Raw genomic sequence first — 17,020 nt, 5'->3', positions numbered from 1 at the left:
TAAGTAACTGAGCAAAAAACATTTGTAGATAAAACATAGAAGATCAATTACCATACTGAGTAAATTCAGCAAATTAAACATGCAATATTAGTTCTGTAACTGATTACATTGAGTGTATCAAACTTATAACAGTAGTTCTGGGACTTAAGCAGGAATGATTTAAGCAGGTAAAAAAATAAAATGTTCTGAACCTGATAAAATTAAGTTGAATGAAAGGAATTTTTGAGATCCAGTTAGTTGTTTGCACTTCATATATTTGAGTTTGGAATACACTAAAAGCGAAGTATATTATACAAAAGGTCCTCTTTTGATTTACTTAAAAAGCTGATGCAAATAGTTTTTAAGTAAAAGGGGCACAATATTTTTTACAGTGCGGGTTTATTCTGTTTTTGTCTCAAATCATAGTCAAGAAAGAAAATCATTTCTGAAAAATGTCACTTGTAGTCTAGTTGGAATTGACTGAATTTAAATGAAATCGACCCCGTGAGTAGCCTAACCCATCCTATATACAGTACTTTAATAAATGATATATTATACTTATTTTGGCATTGTGCAATAGGCTACAATAAATTACATTAGGTATAGTGTAAAGGCAAAACTAGGTTTACTTGTCAAATGGGGAAAAAACTATTAACTGTACATGAACAGGACAAGGATGCGATGCGCGCGTCCATCAGAACCCATATTCTAACCAACTAGGCACAATTGCGGCAAACTGAATTGATGGAGACTGCGTCCATTTTTTATTTGAGATTTGAAAATAACATTGGGATGAGAATAGCCTATGGTTTATGTCGTGAGAATGGTGTGATACTTTGCGGCACACGGCATTGAGCACCGCGGGGTGATTCGCCTCCTCTGTGGGTCTCTATCAATATGTTCTCAGTTTGCGTCCTCTTGGTCCGCCTCCAGGCAGAGCGCGTACAACCCTCATCGAAGCAGCTACAGCCGCGCATGGTCGCCAATCTGTCTCGTTTATGGGTCACAGCATCATTTTAGGCAGCCTTCACCGGAGGATAGCGAACATTTGGACAAAGCAGTCCCTTACAGGATTTCAAATAACATTTTACCGGGTATTCTTTCAAATATTAATTCTCTTTTTTATTATTTAGGCCAGCGTTTCCTTGCCAACTGGATATTTTGTCTTTCTTGAAACCCCTATGGCCAGTCTTTAAATCAATGAAATGATACGTCTGCTGTGCGGTCCTGCGCGTCATCGGACACCTGGCTGGTTTTACAGGGCGTGGTGTTCATGTAAGTATTCAATTTATCTCAATGTGGATTTATAAAATCTGTATAGAAAAATGATGTATCAATATGTGGCATGTTTTTACGGGTACATGGCAGGTCGTCCCGATTCACATTGTGGTGGTGCAGAACGTCATGTGACGCAATTAATCCCTGAACGGCAGATGGATGGAATAGGTATTTTTATTATTGAGCACTGGCATAATATTTGTCGCAGCGTTTTTCCCCATTAATTGGTGAGCATCACAGTCACCCATTACCTGCTTGTGTACCAGCTATACGTCAGTCTTGCTAATGATCCTTATTAGTAACATGTACAAAAATAATACAATACGGTTTATGATAATAGCCTAATAATAATTATTAGTGTTATTACATAACATTCATAAACTCTTTTGTTAATCATATTTGAGTTTATCATATAAAATGCATATATGATTTGCCTACATTTTGGCACACTTCATTTTAATGAATGCAAATCCGTGCCTGTTATAATTGAACTCTGATCTGATGACTATGCACAACAAAATATAGCTCATGGGTTTCTCCATGAAGTCAGCAATACCCGCCAGTGTCTGTGTATGTCATTGAAATGGTCAGCCCTTATACATGTCCCAAACCTGGGCACTGTTGGAAGAAAAAAAAACAAGAAAAAAAAAGGGATTTTAACTTCCTCCCTTTTCGTGGAATATGTACTGATCTGACATGATTTGACCTGTAATAGATACCGTGCTTGATTTGGGCAGGAGCTCAACGGAGCTGAGTACCCACACCTCAACATCTCTACTGCTTGAGCTCCTGCATTATAGAATATTAGCTCAAACGTCTTGTGGAGCTCCTGCACCTTAATATAACCAGTGCAGGCACCCAAAATGAGTACCTGAACCTACTTCAGTCCAAGTCAGCACTGAATAGATATGAGGTGGAAACGCTACTTCCTCCTATCTATACTGAACAAAAATATAAACTCAACATGTAAAGTGTTGGTCCCATGCTTAATGAGCTGAAATTAAATATCCCACACATTTTCCATATGCACAAAAAGCTTATTTCTCTCAAATGTGCACAAATTTGTTTACATCCCTGTTAGTGAGCATTTATCATTTGCCAAGATAATCCATCCACCTGACAGGTGTGGGCATTTCAAGTTGCAGATTAAATGGCAGTATAATTACACAGGTGCACCTTGTGCTGGGGTGCACCTGTGTAAGGCCACTCTAAAATGTGCAGTTTTGTCACACAACACAATGCCACAGATGTCTCAAGCCTTGAGGGAGCATGCAATTGGCATGCTGACTGCAGGAATGTCCAACAGAGCTGTTGCCAGATAATTTTAATGTTAGTTTCTCTAACATAAGCCTCCAACGTCGTTTTAGAGAATTTGGCAGTATGTCCAACCAGCCTCACATCCGCAGAGAATGTGTAACCACGCCAGCCCAGGACCTCCACATCTGGCTGTATTTCTGTCTGTAATAAAGCCCTTTTGTGGGGAGAAACTTATTCTGATTGGCTGGGCCTGGCTCCCAAGTGGGTGGGCTGGCCCAACCATGGCTGCGCCCTTGCAAGTCATATGAAATCCATAGATTAGGGCCTAATTAATTAATAAAAAATGACTGATTTCTTTATATGAACTGTAACTCAGTAAAATCGCTGAAATTGTTGCATGTTACGTTTTGTTCAGTATCCGTGCTTAGCCTATAGGCCTACTCTAAGGAAGAGAAGAGAAAGGATGCATGCGATTAATTTTCAAACGGGATCCTGGGATTTGTGCACTTGTGGACCAGTTATGCTAAACCTCTCTGTCTTTCTAGGCTAGACACTACAGGAGACACAGATCAGGTGTTGTACTGGAGAGACACGTGTGCCGGCTAGACGCCACTAACAGCAATGTGCTGTACAGCAATCAAGACTGTTTCCTAAGCAGGTGTAAACAATAGTAGTTATCCAAAACACAGATATATAGAGAGTGTGAACTTGACAAAAAAAATGACTCACTTGCAAGCGGGCCTGAGCTCGGAGACCACGGAGAAAGCTCGTCAGGAGCTCAACGAGAACCCCGACAGCCTCCACGCAGACATCCAGCAGGTGCGCGACATGATCGTGACGCGGCCCGACATTGGCTTCCTGCGCACGGACGACGACTTCATCCTGAGGTTTCTGCGGGCGCGCAAGTTTAACCAGGCAGAGACCTTCCGGCTCCTGGCCCAGTACTTTCAGTTCCGTCAGCAGAACCTGGACATGTTCCAGAGCTTCAAGGTGGACGACCCGGGAATCAAGCGGGCGCTGATGGACGGCTTCCCAGGAGTCTTAGAAACACCGGATCAGCACGGCCGGAAGATACTCATCCTTTTCGCTTCCAACTGGGATCAAGGCAGGTGAGTGTACAGGTATTTTAGTAAGCACATTTGTCTCAATAAAATGGCTTCAGTGATGTCTCACTGAAATGGCTTCAGTGATGTCTCACTGAAATGGCTTCAGTGATGTCTCACTGAAATGGCTTCAGTGATGTCTCACTAAAATGGCTTCAGTGATGTCTCACTGAAATGGCTTCAGTGATGTCTCACTGAAATGACTTCAGTGATGTCTCACTGAAATGGCTTCAGTGATGTCTCACTGAAATGGCATCAGTGATGTCTCACTGAAATTGCTTCTATGATCTAATTGTTTCGTTAATCAAATAAGCAATTGTGCTCTAGCTACTGATTGATACTGATTTGATAGAATACTTTGGAACATTTAGTTTGGAACAAAATAGCAAAACTCACTTGCCCAGACACTTTACTCCAGCCCTTGTCTGGACAATGTCAATGATCAGACACATTAGAACAGAGCCGGAACAAAAATCATTGAATTATTGTAATAGTCTTGATACAGCACAGGGCTGCATTGTTCTGGATTTTATCCCAATCAGATGTTTCCTTCTCTCTCTGTGAAGGAACTCTTTCACAGACATCCTCCGAGCCATCCTCCTCTCCCTGGAGGTTCTCATAGAGAACCCAGAACTCCAGATCAACGGCTTCATCTTGATTATCGACTGGAGTAACTTCTCCTTCAAGCAGGCTTCCAAGCTCACACCCAACATCCTCAAACAGGCCATCGAAGGCCTGCAGGTAGGCCTAACCAGGGTTGTGTTCAGTAGGCATGAAACGGAACAAAACAGTCTGAAACAGGGAGGTACTACAGAATCTGATCTTGTCCAATAAGAAACGCTTATTTTCATGTTACTACGGTGTGCCCTAATGAACATGACCCAGCACTGACTGGATTTAATCGACCCAAAGCAGATAGATGTTGTAGCTAGGTAATAAGCATGAAGTTGAATATACAGTAGTCCTGGTTGTATAGTACAGTTGGATTGTACTGTACAGCTATTATGTAGACATTTTCTTGAGGTAAATTGTGCTGATTGGTTAGAGAGAAAAGGTGGAAAGTGATGAGTATCATCAGCACATTCCTACTGGGCGCACACTGGTAGAACCAATGTTTTTCCCACATAATTTCAATGAAATGACATTGAACCACGTGGAATATACGTTGAATTGACATCTGTGCCCAGTGGGTTGTGTCCTGATCATATAGAGTGGCAGGTAGCCTAACGGTTAGATCGTTGGGCCAGTAAATCAAAGGTTACTGATTCAAATAGCAGGGCTGACAAGGTGAATGACCTGTTCATGTGCCTTTGAACAAGGCCCTAATTTGCACAGTTCACTGTACCCATCTGGGGTAACAACTTTTGTTACTGTACTGAATGTTGAAATGAAGATGGATTGTATGGTTTTAGTCTAATCTACAGCCATATGTCTCTACGCTCTGGTTTGATTATTCAACCCAAGTCTATTCCACGAGATGTTTTGACCCATGGATAATGTGGAGCCATCGCACCCTATATGGCCGACTCTACAGTCAACTTTTTTATTGTATCATTTCAGGGTTCTTCTTTATCAGTTCAAAGAACGTAAGAACAGACAGATAGACAGCGTATCCTGCCTTGTAGTGTGGTCTATATGTAGACTACACTATATGACTGACTACCTGTAACTAAAGATTTCTATACAATATGATGATGATCCTCACTTTAGGTCTATATACCAATGGGATGTCCTGTTGCTAAGTAACAAGGTGAAGCAAAGCAGTTAGTGTATGCCCTGATTTTAAATGCTATGATAATCAGACAGTGAATGCTGTGGACACATTATATGAGCAGATCAACAAGAAGACAGTAGATATATCAGGGAATATATTCATTTGAAGTTAACAACAAATAGATAGTTAGCCCAAAAGGGTTGTGAAAACACCAAATGTTTATGGCTTATGAGGGAATTATTTAGCAATGACCATGATACGTCTCAGACGTACAACCAATCCGGTAGCAGTATTCCACTTTACATCAAACTCTATTTTTTAAATATTTTTAAACGCTTTCATAAAATGAAATCCTATGAGATGCATGATTGAATGACCCAGCGTATAACGATTCTCGTCCTCTTCTGAGGAGGAGTAGGAAATATCGGACCAATGGTAAGTGTCCATGTTGTTTATTATAACCGGAACACTGAAACAAAAACAAAAGTAGAACAAACCGCAACAGTTCTGTCAGGTACTGACACAAAACAGAAAACAATCACCCACACCTCAAAATGGGAAAACAGGCTGCCTAAGTATGGTTCTCAATCAGAGACAACAATTGCCAGCTGCCTCTGATTGGGAACCATACCAGGCCAAACACAGAGACAGAAAACATAGAACACAAAACATAGAATGCCCACCCCAACTCACGCCCTGACCAAACTAAAATAGAGACATAAAAAAGGAACTAAGGTCAGGACGTGACACCCCCCCCCAAAAAAAGGTACGGACTCCGGCCGCAAAACCTAAACCTATAGGGGAGGGTCTGGGTGGGCATCTGGCATCCGTGGTGGCGGCTCTGGTGCGGGACGTGGACCCCACTCCACCATAGTCTTGGCCCAGTTAAGTGGCGCCTTTGGAGCGGCGACCCTCGCCACCGACCTCGGACTGGGGACCCTTGCAGCGGGCCCCAAATAGACAGGAGACTCCGGCAGCGCCGGAGTGAAGGGCGACTCTGGCAGCTTAAGTTGGAGTCATTAAAACTCGTTTTCAACCACTCCACACATTTCTTGTTGACAAACTATAGTTTTGGCAAGTTGGTTAGGACATCTACTTTGTGCATGACACAAGTAATTTTTCCAACAATTGTTTACAGACAAATTGTTTCACTTATAATTCACTGCATCACAATTCCAGTGGGTCAGAAGTTTACATATGCTAAGTTGACTGTGCCTTTAAACAGCTTGGAAAATTCCAGAAAATGATGTCATGGCTTTAGAAGCTTCTAGTAGGCTACTTGACATCATTTGAGTCAATTGGAGGTGTACCTGTATGTATTTCATGGCCTACCTTCAAATTCAGTGCCTCTTTGCTTGACATCATGGGAAAATCAAAATAAATCACCTAAGACCTCAGAAAAAATTAGCAGACCACCACAAGTCTGGTTCATCCTTGGGAGCAATTTCCAATAATAGTACGCAAGTATAAACACCATGGGACCACTCAGCCGTCATACCGCTCAGGAAGGAGATGCGTTCTGTCTCCTAGAGATGAACGTACTATGGTGCGAAAAGTGCAAATCAATCCCAGAACAACAGCAAAGGACCTTGTGAAGATGCTGGAGGAAACAGGTACAAAAGTATCTATATCCACAGTAAAACGATTCCCACATGTGTGGGCAGAACTGAAAAAGCATGTGCGAGCAAGGAGGCCTACAAACCTGACTCAGTTACACCAGCTCTGTCAGGAGGAATGGGCCAAAATTCACCCAACTTATTGTGGGAAGCTTGTGGAAGGCTACCCAAAATGTTTGACCCAAGTTAAACAATTTAAAGGCAATGCTACCAAATACTAATTGAGTGTATGTAAACTTCTGACCCACTGGGAATGTGATTAAATAAATCACTCTCTCTACTATTATTCTGACATTTCACATTCTTAAAATAAAGTGGTGATCCTAACACCTAAGGCAGGGAATTTTTACTAGGAATAAATGTCAGGAATTGTGAAAAACTGAGTTGAAATGTATTTGGCTAAGGTGTATGTAAACTTCAACTGTACATGGTTTTGTCATGGGGACTACATTGTTGGTCTTGCACTACAATCATTAAAGGTGTCAATTGCAAGGGGGAACGGGACATGTCCAAGCAATGCGTTGTTGCAGTACTGCACACTGTAGATGGCTTGCACAGTTTCAAACAGCAAGGGAAATCCTCGTAATCAACTATCAATCAATAATCAATATAAGGCTTGAGGCTTGAGAACCTGGGGATGATTGTGTGAAGGAGCAGCCTTTAGGAGTGTCTAATCATAATACTATTCTGTTTCGGGGGCTTTTACGTTTATAAAATGGTTGCCAACATATAAAAAGATGAACAACATGATTTCATTAACAATGTTATGTTAATGAGTAAATGTGTTTTATTTCATCCTTCCAGCATACAGTATAGCCTGGGCAAAAGCCAGTCGTTTAGTTCTGATATTCTGAAGTTGCTAGCCAAACAGGCTGGTTGTCCCTTCCGTTCTAAGCAATGCGCTTGGCCTGCTCCCCCCAGTTCATTTTGCTGCAGGCTACTGTACTGTCAAAAACCTTTTCAATAAAATAAGGAATGCCATTTCATTTAGCTATAATAACAGAGAAGAAAGAGGAACTGGGTTAGCCTACCATTTAATATATATATTTCTTATGCTATTGAATTTCTAAAGTCTCTCTATTGCAACTAAAATAAAAGAGAGTGAGCAGAGTTTGAAAGAATATTTAGAAAAACATATATAGCAGTATTTGAGTATCTCAACCTATTTTCCCCTCCCTGCTTCACTACAGGACAGCTTCCCTGCTCGCTTCGGCGGGATCCATTTTGTAAACCAGCCCTGGTATATCCATGCCATGTACACCATCATCAAGCCTTTCCTCAAGGACAAGACAAGGAAAAGGGTATTTGCCTTTTCACTGCTTGGTCACTTTCTCTAACCCTACCCCTCTCTTTCTTTCTATCCATTCCGTTATAACTGCCTCAGTTGCAGTCCTATTGAATGGTCTGGTAGAGGGAGAACACGAAGCCAGATAGCGAGACGTTGTTAAATGCCTTTACTAGTTGAATCAAATGAAAGGTGACACAAAGGGGCTGTATAATTTAGTACTTCAACCTTTCCTCAGGGTAGTGCAGGTTAGATCAATGGAAAAGCTAAAAGCTATTTTGTAATACAGCTTCCTTCAAAGAGTTTGATTATTTTGAGGAGGGGTGTGTGATTACGCTGGTTAAAAGGGGAAGTAAGAGAACAAGAATTGTGGATAGTTATGAAATGTATTGGCCAGGGCTCCCATAGAATGAGAACCCCTAGATAAATAAAGATTCTTCCCAACAGATTTTCCTCCATGGGAACAATCTCAACAGTTTACACCAGTTAATTCTACCCGATTGTCTGCCGTCCGAGTTCGGTGGCACGCTGCCGCCGTATGACATGGGCATCTGGGCACGGACCCTCTTAGGGCCCAACTACAACGACGAGACGGAGTACACACTCACCTACGACGCCCTCCACGTCAAAGAGAACTATGGTGGCGGAGACAAGGAATGTGCCGACAAACTTCTGAAAAGGTGAGCTACAAAAAAGGTGGCAAAATTCAACTAATTTTCAAGCGGGAAAATATCCATGGGAATATATGGGACTTGTGGGAATTTAATGAAATGTTTGGATGATTCCCCTCCCTCGCAACCTTAGCTACAGTATAGTAGTGCAGAAAACGAACAAAAAGCTAAACAAAGTTAGAGAACACAAACGATCAATCCAGAGCGGTCATTCTTCTTCGTTAGTATAGACATGCCGATTGTTTGAAGTTTGTCAGGGCAATTACGCAGTCCAAAGACTTCCAGATAATGACCGCTATGGGGCTGATCACTGACTAGTGTATTCCCTAACAATTACCCCTTTCAGTACGTGGTCATTACACTTGAGATTTTCCGACTGCTGTCTCCTAAACAGCTCAGAGACCCACTGCAGTTTGCCATTAATTCTCGCCCCCCAGATAAAAAAAAGACTCCTCTCTGAAACACAAAGGTTACACCAGAGCTATGTTTAGAGCAGTGGAGGCTGCTGAGGGGAGGACGGCTCATAATAATGGCTGGAACGGAGCCAATGGAATGGCATCAAAACACACGGAAACCATATTTGATGTATTTAATACCATTCCACCGATTCCGCTCCAGCCATTACCACAAGCCCACCCTCCCCAACCTCCTCAGGTATAGAGGTACTGTATATGGCTCCGGGTAACATTTATTTTAGGTTCAGAGCTATTGGACATCGTGCCCTTTAAAAAGCTAAAGGCTTATCTATAAGACTGAGCATGAATGAATACAGTATAGAGTACTGTAGATGGACGCTTTGTCCTAAAGCAATGGGAAAACAGAACATCTTTGAGAGAAGAGAGAGACATCTAAAAAGCACGCAGAATCTCTCCCATCTGCAATCAACAGAAAGCCATGTAAGATCAGGTTTCGGGAGAGCGGGCTCCTCGGAATTGATTTAATTAAAAAAAGCACATATAAGACCCTCTTCCTGACCCCAGCTAGTGTCTGCTCCAATCCCAGGGATCCCCAGTCACACTCTCTTGCCACGATAACACAGGGGATGACAACTGGAGGGAATGGGGCGTAGATGGGTGGTTGGTGCAGAGAACATGAACCAGCTCCCGTTCATCATGTTGATTGATTAGATTAGGGTTCACACTACATGGCCAACTGCAAAGTCAAAATTGACTATATTATGAAAATGTATTAGCATGGAAATGAGCTTTTAGTCTTTAATTTAATGGTTAGGGTGAGGCACATGGTTAGGGGTATGGTTGAGGTTTTCTTTTCAAATCTGATTTGTTTGGAGAAGCTGCCATACCACTGGCTTTGTAGCTTGGCCCAATAGTGACAACCATTGATGAGGGATACTGGAAATGCTTGCCTGTTATTGGTCATCATTGTCATTAGTGCATCCTGTTATCATAGTAGTCATGAGCAATGAGATGGCATGAGCCCCTGGATGCAACGATCAGATGGATAAAACAGATTATTGAAGATAAGGTTGTTTCTGGGTTGGTTGAATATGCCTAATGTTCTATGATTAGATCAAGGAGGGCTTGTTAGCCTTTGATTGCCGCTGTTTTGCTCCAGTGTGGACTAAGTAGGCCATTTTGCCTGTAGTCCTGCAAGGCTGTGCAGCAGAAGGGCCTGACAGATGTAAGATGTAAGAGAGAGTAAGGCTGCTAATGACCAGTGAAGGACATCCTCCCAGAAACAAGATGGCAGAATAAACTCATCTCACTGATTGTACTGACTAGTAGAATTTTGCTACGATTTGATAAGCTCCAGATGTAGAGACCCTGATATATAATCCATTATAAACTGGGTGGTTCGAGCCCTGAATGCTGATTGGCTGAAAGTTGTGGAATACAGTGCCTTGCGAAAGTATTCCGCCCCCTTGAACTTTGCGACCTTTTGCCACATTTCAGGCTTCAAACATAAAGATATAAAACAGTATTTTTTTGTGAAGAATCAACAACAAGTGGGACACAATCATGAAGTGGAACGACATTTATTGGATATTTCAAACTTTTTTAACAAATCAAAAACTGAAAAATTGGGCGTGCAAAATTATTCAGCCCCTTTACTTTCAGTGCAGCAAACTCTCTCCAGAAGTTCAGTGAGGATCTCTGAATGATCCAATGTTGACCTAAATGACTAATGATGATAAATACAATCCACCTGTGTGTAATCAAGTCTCCGTATAAATGCACCTGCACTGTGATAGTCTCAGAGGTCCGTTAAAAGCGCAGAGAGCATCATGAAGAACAAGGAACACACCAGGCAGGTCCGAGATACTGTTGTGAAGAAGTTTAAAGCTGGATTTGGATACAAATAGATTTCCCAAGCTTTAAACATCCCAAGGAGCACTGTGCAAGCGATAATATTGAAATGGAAGGAGTATCAGACCACTGCAAATCTACCAAGACCTGGCCGTCCCTCTAAACTTTCAGCTCATACAAGGAGAAGACTGATCAGTGATGCAGCCAATAGGCCCATGATCACTCTGGATGAACTGCAGAGATCTACAGCTGAGGTGGGAGACTCTGTCCATAGGACAACAATCAGTCGTATATTGCACAAATCTGGCCTTTATGGAAGAGTGGCAAGAAGAAAGCCATTTCTTAAAGATATCCATAAAAAGTGTTGTTTAAAGTTTGCCACAAGCCACCTGGGAGACACACCAAACATGTGGAAGAAGGTGCTCTGGTCAGATGAAACCAAAATTGAACTTTTTGGCAACAATACAAAACGTTATGTTTGGCGTAAAAGCAACACAGCTGAACACACCATCCCCACTGTCAAACATGGTGGTGGCAGCATCATGGTTTGGGCCTGCTTTTCTTCAGCAGGGACAGGGAAGATGGTTAAAATTGATGGGGAGATGGATGGAGCCAAATACAGGACCATTCTGGAAGAAAACCTGATGGAGTCTGCAAAAGACCTGAGACTGGACGGAGATTTGTCTTCCAACAAGACAATGATCCAAAACATAAAGCAAAATCTACAATGGAATGGTTCAAAAATAAACATATCCAGGTGTTAGAATGGCCAAGTCAAAGTCCAGACCTGAATCCAATTGAGAATCTGTGGAAAGAACTGAAAACTGCTGTTCACAAATGCTCTCCATCCAACCTCACTGAGCTCGAGCTGTTTTGCAAGGAGGAATGGGAAAAAATGTCAGTCTCTCGATGTGCAAAACTGATAGAGACATACCCCAAACGACTTACAGCTGTAATCGCAGCAAAAGGTGACGCTACAAAGTATTAACTTAAGGGGGCTGAATAATTTTGCACGCCCAATTTTTCAGTTTTTGATTTGTTAAAAAAGTTTGAAATATCCAATAAATGTCGTTCCACTTCATGATTGTGTCCCACTTGTTGTTCATTCTTCACAAAAAAAATAGTTTTTTGTGGCAAAAGGTCGCAAAGTTCAAGGGGGCCGAATACTTTCGCAAGGCACTGTATCAGACCATATACCGCGGGTATGACAAATCATTTATTTTTACTGCTCCAATTACATTGGTAACCAGTTCATAATAGCCATAGGGCACTCCACCATGCATAAGAACAGCCCTTAGCCGTGGTATATTAGCCATATACCACACTCCTTCTGGCCCCCCAAGAATTTAAGCTTTCTGACATTATCAGATATGTCTGTGTCCTGGGCAATGTTCTTGTTACTTACAACCTCATGCTAATCACATTAGCCTATGTTAGCTCAACCTTCCCATGGAAGGGACACCGATCCCAAAGAAGATGAAGGGTTTTTAAGCCTTGAGACATGGATTGTGTATGTGTGCCATTCAGAGGGCGAATGGGCAAGACAAAAGATTTAAGTGCCTTTGAACGGGGTATGGTACCAGGTGCCAGGCGCACCAGTTTGAGTGTGTCAAGAACTAACATTGCTGGGTTTCACACAACAGTTTCCCGTGTGTATCAAGAATGGTCCACCACCCAAAGGACATCCAGCCAACTTGACACAACTGTGGGAATCATTAGAGTCAACATGGGCCAGCATTCCTATGGAAGCTTTCGACACCTTGTAGAGTCCATGCCCCAACAAATTTAGGGATATTCTGAGGGCAAAAATGGGGTGTACATGATCCGTGAAGCTCTTTGTAGGTTTTATAAAGGATTCTGGAGCGGCTTTATTAAGCCTTATAAGCTATACTTCTACATTGAGATATGTGAATTGGGACCTTTCACTGACATAAGCATTTCATTTTGAGAGTCGCATTCAACTATATATTTGAGGCAGAATTGAAAACATTCTATTTAATACTATATTTATCATGTTAAATCTGATAGATATTAAACAAAGCTAATTTTGGAATATCTAAATATCTCAGTACTCTCAATGCGACAGGACAGGAGACAGAAGGACATGTTTGTGCCACTGTTTGTCTTTCTTTCTGTCTGTCCTTCCTTCCTTTCCTTAGCAGAGAGAGTTCTGGGTAGGCTCCATTTCCACCAGCTGGTGATTTTAATCAGTGGGCTTACAAAGGGAGATGAGAGGAGAGCTAAGCTCCCCACTGGTGTTAAACAGCACGGAGTAGGGATTTAGTCTTAGCCCCATCGGATTTCCCTCCTCAGCTGGGTCATTAAGGTCATCTTTAATGGACCAGTCATAACCTAGCATGTTATAAGTACTTCCTGGTAGCTAAAGGAGACAAGAACACAGAGGCTTTGTGATGACGCATGAAAATGAGGGTAGAGAAGAGCACAGGGAGGAGTGATTATGGACGAGGGGTATTACATCATGCATTTTACCATTGGCAGTGTGCACTTTTCCTAATCTGGATTTCCCCCCAAAATGGTTGGTTTTCAGTTTGTGTTCAGACATGGCCCCTGATGGACTTTCTCCATTATACTGCTTATAGTAGCCCACCTGTGACTTACAGGAAATGACCATCTCTTACTGTTGTTGTTGTTTATCTCAGGTCCCAGTCAGCCGTGGAGCCTGGTACCCTACGACAAGGAGACAGGGAGAACACAGCACAGCCGCTCCTGGCTCTGGACTGATCGCTCCTGTCCGTCCACACTGGATCCAAACCCCTCTCATTAGGATTCCAACCCCACTGACTCCAAAACCTAAATCTGAACTTTGAGAAAGTCACAAACTGACTCGAAAAGGAGACCCTAAACCCTTGTTCACATGGAGCTGCTGTACTGAAAACCTCTCATCTCTTGACTCTGAGCCAGTGGCAGTTTCAGATCAGGACCTTCAAAAGCTGTGCCATCCTGTGGCAAACCTGTCCGTCATCAGCCATCCAAATCAATTCTGAGAGGAGTAGAATGATTAAACAAATGTCTGTGTTACCAGTACCACTAGGAGGGACTGACTGACCGAGTTAAATGCCAAACTGGATGTCGTTTCTATGAAAGTCAATATATTTCAAGATTGTATATTTATCAGGGCAACTGCACTATCAGTGTGACCTCCATCGAACTGCAATGTATTTAAGTCATCTTTAAAAGAATGTATAGAAAAAAACATTTTTAGTTGTGTGCTAATTACGTGTGTGAATGTTCAGGTTGTCATTGAAAATCACACAAAGGAGTAGAATTTCAAATGAGAGGAATCAGCGTTACAATATACAAATTAAGCTACCTATGTATTTAATGAAACTACACAACATTCTGATCACGTGACACCATTTTGACCAAATTGTTTAATTTACTGGAAAAAAAAAGCTTTACAATTCTTAATAGTAACTGATTACAACACACAAAATAGAATTGAAAGAAACATGACTTATTTGGCAGGCCAGTTTCAACAGCTCAGTGATTTCAACACCATAAAAGTATTAACTTCCTAAGATGAGTGATAACAATTCATAACAGAGGACCACAAAAGGTGAAATCTCAAACAACGTGGCTTTGTAAAGGTGCTGGATTTGTTACCCTTGTAACTAAGGGAATCATTTGAAGCATGGAGGAGATAGCTTGAATGTGTCATCGTCATAACACAAACTGATAACCACAAATACCCCCAAGACACCAATGACCATGACCATGTTGAAAGGCAATCCAATGAGCCTAAGGTTTTGACTCCATCCCTTTGGAATGTGTGTTCACATGCTCCTCTGAAGTAGAGGTAAAATTATGTTAGCCAAGTTTCCCACACATATTTCTCACTTGGAAGCTCATTATGAACAGTTTGGGACCTCAAACTCGTAGTTTTGACGAGTCCCTGGGATTGCCAAGAATTTGTCGGTCCAGAGTTTCTAATAGCACATGAACGCTGCATAATACCACCGGTCTGATTTGGACATGATATATATGTTATTGTCACATACACCGGAGAGGTGCATTTCATTGCTGCAGTGAAGCTGACTACCAATGCTCACAGAGAATGATTACATAACATATCTAGAAGAACATGCTTTGGCATTTTTCTTTTGAATATCAACAACATTGGTCAGGCAAAACCCCTCTAATCAGCTCTGCTATACATGGAATGGAGTAGACCTGTGTCCAATACTTTCATGTGTAGCTTGATTTAGCCTGGGGTTCTCCTTTTAGGGACTGTTCCATTGGCTCCATTGTACAAGGCAAACTAAATGAAGCGCAGCGGAAGTATTTGACCCAGGTATGGAATGCCGTGTGACAAGTCTTGCATACAGTCGACATGCTCCTGCTCAAGTTTTACACAGGGAAATTGTAATTTTATAAAACATAAAATGTTTATGTATCTGACAAATACATGCCTTCAGTCACGTGTTCATATTTGACACATTTAAGAATGTAAATACACACATTGTAAGATGTTAAATGCCAAAAGACAAACCTGTTGAGTAGAATGTGTGTGCGCTCCTAGGTCAAGGCGCAGTTCAAAATAGTGTATATTGTTAGCATACAAAAATAAGATGTATCAGTCAAGATTCTTGGCAATATTAATTCTGCAATAAAAACATTCTTGGCATTGTGATTTCCTATTCATTGATCCAAAGAGACATGCGAAAATCCTACAAGTGAAATGGAATGGCCTAATAAGCAGTGTGTCTGTATTACAATCCCGCCCCCCCCCCCCCCCCAAATACAGTAAGAGGCAGGTTACTTTATAAAGTTATGGAAATTACAGGACATATATTCACAAATCACGTTAGAGAAACAACAGATTTAGGTTCCCACTTTTCAGCTAGCAGAAGTTTAGCTAGCTTAGCAACATCTTAAAAAGGGATCGTTTTCTGTGTTTTAACCCATATCATTTACTTACCTCAAAAGTAATCAAATACATTTTCTTGAGGTAAGAAATTCATTAAGATCGGGGTAAACACCTGAAAAACTATCCATTTTAAGTATCAGTAAGTGTCCAACAGTAAAGTCAATAACTGCAATAGTACAGCTTCGTGCGGTTACCGTATGTTAGGTATGTTTCAGACATATAGCACTTCGGTTCCCTAATGAAAACAAAAATGCACTTGTGACAAATTTACAACACAACCTACATGATATTCAACCCACACCTTAACGTTATAAAAAAAAAATCACATTTATGCCTAAAAACCTACTTGGCGAGTACCACAGTTAGCAGTCAGTGTTCCCAAGGGTCGTTGTAAGGCTTTTTCCAATCTGAGAGGGCCTTTAGTAACTCTTCAAGATGGAGCCAAAATGGCACCCTGGACTGAGCAGAGGCAAGTGTCACAATTGTCCCATTTGACCTAAAATGGCTGGCTGTGGGGTCAATACTTGTGAGGGAATGGGTTGACAGATACCTTGGACCTGTCAGTCAGTCTGTCGGACAGTCTAAATGGGGGATAGAGTCTGCCGTTGGTACTGGGTGAGCTCGGGGTGCCACACGTCCACGATGAAGATGAGCCGGTAACTGTCGGCGTCCTGCCACACCTCATGCTCAAAGGAATCATCAAAGATGAGCACTTTCCCCTCCTCCCAAGCCCTGGAAGAGAACAAAAAACAAACCATAGCCTTTCTGTTAATAAAGCCACATGGATGAGTTTATAAGTCCAATGGCAGCTCCTCCAGTTAGTTTGGTATAAAGCTGAGGGATGGGGCTGGGGAAACGTAACCACTCAAATTCATAGGCGGAGCTATGGATGCAAAGACTTACAGTCCACAAGATCAGACAAGATAACGTTAAAGACATTTTGCAGCAATACTTAGTCTTGA

The 17,020-nt window shown here is 41.8% G+C and overlaps 2 protein-coding genes across 25 annotated transcripts in view; one reads left to right on the top strand and one right to left on the bottom strand.

Annotated features, from left to right (window-relative positions):
- Nucleotides 1-742: 742 nt before the first annotated feature.
- LOC110535278 (clavesin-1) lies at nucleotides 743-15,444 on the top strand. Its single transcript, XM_021620181.2, has 6 exons — nucleotides 743-1,254; nucleotides 3,060-3,623; nucleotides 4,184-4,358; nucleotides 8,138-8,248; nucleotides 8,680-8,912; nucleotides 13,831-15,444. Exons 2-6 carry the CDS (start codon nucleotides 3,235-3,237, stop codon nucleotides 13,910-13,912), a joined length of 990 nt encoding a protein of 329 aa, XP_021475856.1. The 5' UTR covers nucleotides 743-1,254; nucleotides 3,060-3,234; the 3' UTR covers nucleotides 13,913-15,444.
- The window catches only part of LOC110535277 (aspartyl/asparaginyl beta-hydroxylase), a 52,953-nt gene continuing 50,467 nt past the window's right edge, over nucleotides 14,535-17,020 (bottom strand). For 14 of the 24 annotated variants that reach the window (XM_036934888.1, XM_036934892.1, XM_036934879.1 and 11 more), the window contains one exon: nucleotides 14,545-16,790. In XM_036934888.1, the coding sequence (XP_036790783.1) occupies nucleotides 16,640-16,790 (151 nt within the window). In that variant the 3' untranslated portion in view covers nucleotides 14,545-16,639. Of the gene's footprint in view, nucleotides 16,791-17,020 lie in introns of all 24 variants that reach the window. The other 10 variants (XM_036934875.1, XM_036934881.1, XM_036934886.1 and 7 more) reach the window with 2 other exon arrangements.

Source organism: Oncorhynchus mykiss, chromosome 11 (genome assembly GCF_013265735.2).
Source record: "Oncorhynchus mykiss isolate Arlee chromosome 11, USDA_OmykA_1.1, whole genome shotgun sequence".
Classification (NCBI taxonomy): domain Eukaryota; kingdom Metazoa; phylum Chordata; class Actinopteri; order Salmoniformes; family Salmonidae; genus Oncorhynchus; species Oncorhynchus mykiss.
The sequence above is the reverse complement of the archived record's forward strand: the minus strand, read 5'-3'. Positions and strand labels throughout refer to the sequence as shown.

What these genes read in the sequence shown, in the direction of transcription:
- LOC110535278 (XM_021620181.2), top strand. Translation starts at nt 3,235, where the DNA reads ATGACTCACTTGCAAGCGGGCCTGAGCTCGGAGACCACGGAGAAAGCT. An exon ending in AGGACAAGACAAGGAAAAGG is followed by an intron (nt 8,249 to 8,679) that starts GTATTTGCCTTT and finishes TCTTCCCAACAG; the next exon opens with ATTTTCCTCCATGGGAACAA. An exon ending in GCCGACAAACTTCTGAAAAG is followed by an intron (nt 8,913 to 13,830) that starts GTGAGCTACAAA and finishes TGTTTATCTCAG; the next exon opens with GTCCCAGTCAGCCGTGGAGC.